Source organism: Haemorhous mexicanus, chromosome 16 (genome assembly GCF_027477595.1).
Source record: "Haemorhous mexicanus isolate bHaeMex1 chromosome 16, bHaeMex1.pri, whole genome shotgun sequence".
Lineage (NCBI taxonomy): Eukaryota > Metazoa > Chordata > Aves > Passeriformes > Fringillidae > Haemorhous > Haemorhous mexicanus.
The window spans coordinates 3,738,138-3,739,800 of record NC_082356.1 but is presented as its reverse complement, the minus strand read 5'-3'; the positions used below and the strand labels follow the sequence as shown (position 1 = coordinate 3,739,800).

The following is a 1,663-nucleotide window of genomic DNA, read 5'->3' as shown; positions in this document are numbered from 1 at the left end:
GCTGCTGCAGAGCCCAGCTCTGTCCCAGCAGTGCCCACAGCCTGTCCCTGCCTGCATTCCCTTGACAGGCACACAGCAGGACAGGGACTGAGCTGGCAGAGCCCTGAGGCCCTAAACCAGCACAGGGGTTCTGAAGGGGAGTGTGGGAGTGAAGGAAGGGGAGGCTATGGAGGAGAAGCCCTGGGGCTCCCTGGAAGTGAGGAACACTGGGGTTCCTTTTTCTCCTCCAGCTCTGCCCAGAGGCACGGACCCTGCAGCTCTAGAAATCAGGGAGGAAAGATTTCAGGCACACATGGCAATACAGAGTTCTTTATTTTGTGTTAGCATATATGTAGTATACATATGCTGGTTTTCCAGTATCTGGGTGCAAAAAGACAGATAAATATTAAAATAAAAATACTGGAGTCAAACATTGTTCTGTGAACAAATTCACAAAAGTTTAACGCCTATGTAAACGGCAAAAAATACAGGACACAGAGTGAGAATTAAAGAGTAACATCATAAGAGATATGCAGAAGAATGAGAGTTTATTGCTTCTGAAAACCAATTGATATCATTTTCTTCAGGCTATTCCTGAGCTCCTGGTTCCTCAGGCTGTAGATAAGGGGGTTCAGGGCTGGAGGCACCACCGAGTACAGAACTGACACTGCCAGATCCAGGGATGGGGAGGAGATGGATGGGGGCTTCAGGTAGGCAAAAATGACAGTGCTGAGGAACAGGGAGACCACAGCCAGGTGAGGGAGGCAGGTGGAAAAGGCTTTGTGCCATCCCTGCTCAGAGGGGATCCTCAGCACAGTCCTAAAGATCTGCACATAGGAGAAAACAATGAACACAAAAGAACCAAATGCTAAACAGGAACCAATAGCAAGAAATCCAAGTTCCCTGAGCTGGGAGTGTGAGATGGAGAGCTTGAGGATGTGTGGGATTTCACAGAAGAACTGGCCCAGGGCATTGCCGTGGCACAGGGGCAGGGGAAATGTATTGGCTGTGTGCAGCAGAGCAGTGAGAAAGGCACTGGCCCAGGCAGCTGCTGCCATGTGGGCACAAGCTCTGCTGCCCAGGAGGGTCCCGTAGTGCAGGGGTTTGCAGATGGACACGTAGCGGTCGTAGCACATGATGGTCAGGAGGGAAATTTCTGCTGAATAGAAAAGGACAAACAGAAACACCTGTGCAGCACATCCTGAGTAGGAGATGGTCCTGGTGTCCCAGAGGGAATTGTGCATGGCTTTGGGGACAGTGGTGCAGATGGAGCCCAGGTCGCTGAGGGCCAGGTTGAGCAGGAAGAAGAACATGGGCGTGTGCAGGTGGTGGCCGCAGGCTACGGCGCTGATGATGAGGCCGTTGCCCAGGAGGGCAGCCAGGGAGATGCCCAGCAAGAGGCAGAAGTGCAGGAGCTGCAGCTGCCGCGTGTCTGCCAGTGCCAGCAGGAGGAAGTGGCTGATGGAGCTGCTGTTGGACATTTAGTGTCTCTGGCCATGGGGAGCTGTTCAAGGAGGAGACAGTGACAAGTTAGGGCAGACTTTCCTGAGCAATGTCCAAGCCCTTTCTCCCAGCCCTTCCCCTCTGTTCCCCCCAGTTTTCCTTCTCTCAGAGCCCTTCCCTTCAGCCCTGTGCCGGGAGCTCTGCTGGGATCTGGCCCTGTTGCTGTGATGAGCAGGGGCTC

At 53.3% G+C, this 1,663-nt stretch overlaps 1 protein-coding gene across 1 annotated transcript; it reads right to left on the bottom strand.

The window, feature by feature from the left end:
- Nucleotides 1-458: 458 nt before the first annotated feature.
- LOC132335043 (olfactory receptor 14J1-like) lies at nucleotides 459-1,663 on the bottom strand. Its single transcript, XM_059861166.1, has one exon. The coding sequence runs from the start codon at nucleotides 1,458-1,460 to the stop codon at nucleotides 528-530; it is 933 nt and encodes a 310-aa protein (XP_059717149.1). The 5' UTR covers nucleotides 1,461-1,663; the 3' UTR covers nucleotides 459-527.

What these genes read in the sequence shown, in the direction of transcription:
- LOC132335043 (XM_059861166.1), bottom strand. Translation starts at nt 1,460, where the DNA reads ATGTCCAACAGCAGCTCCATCAGCCACTTCCTCCTGCTGGCACTGGCA.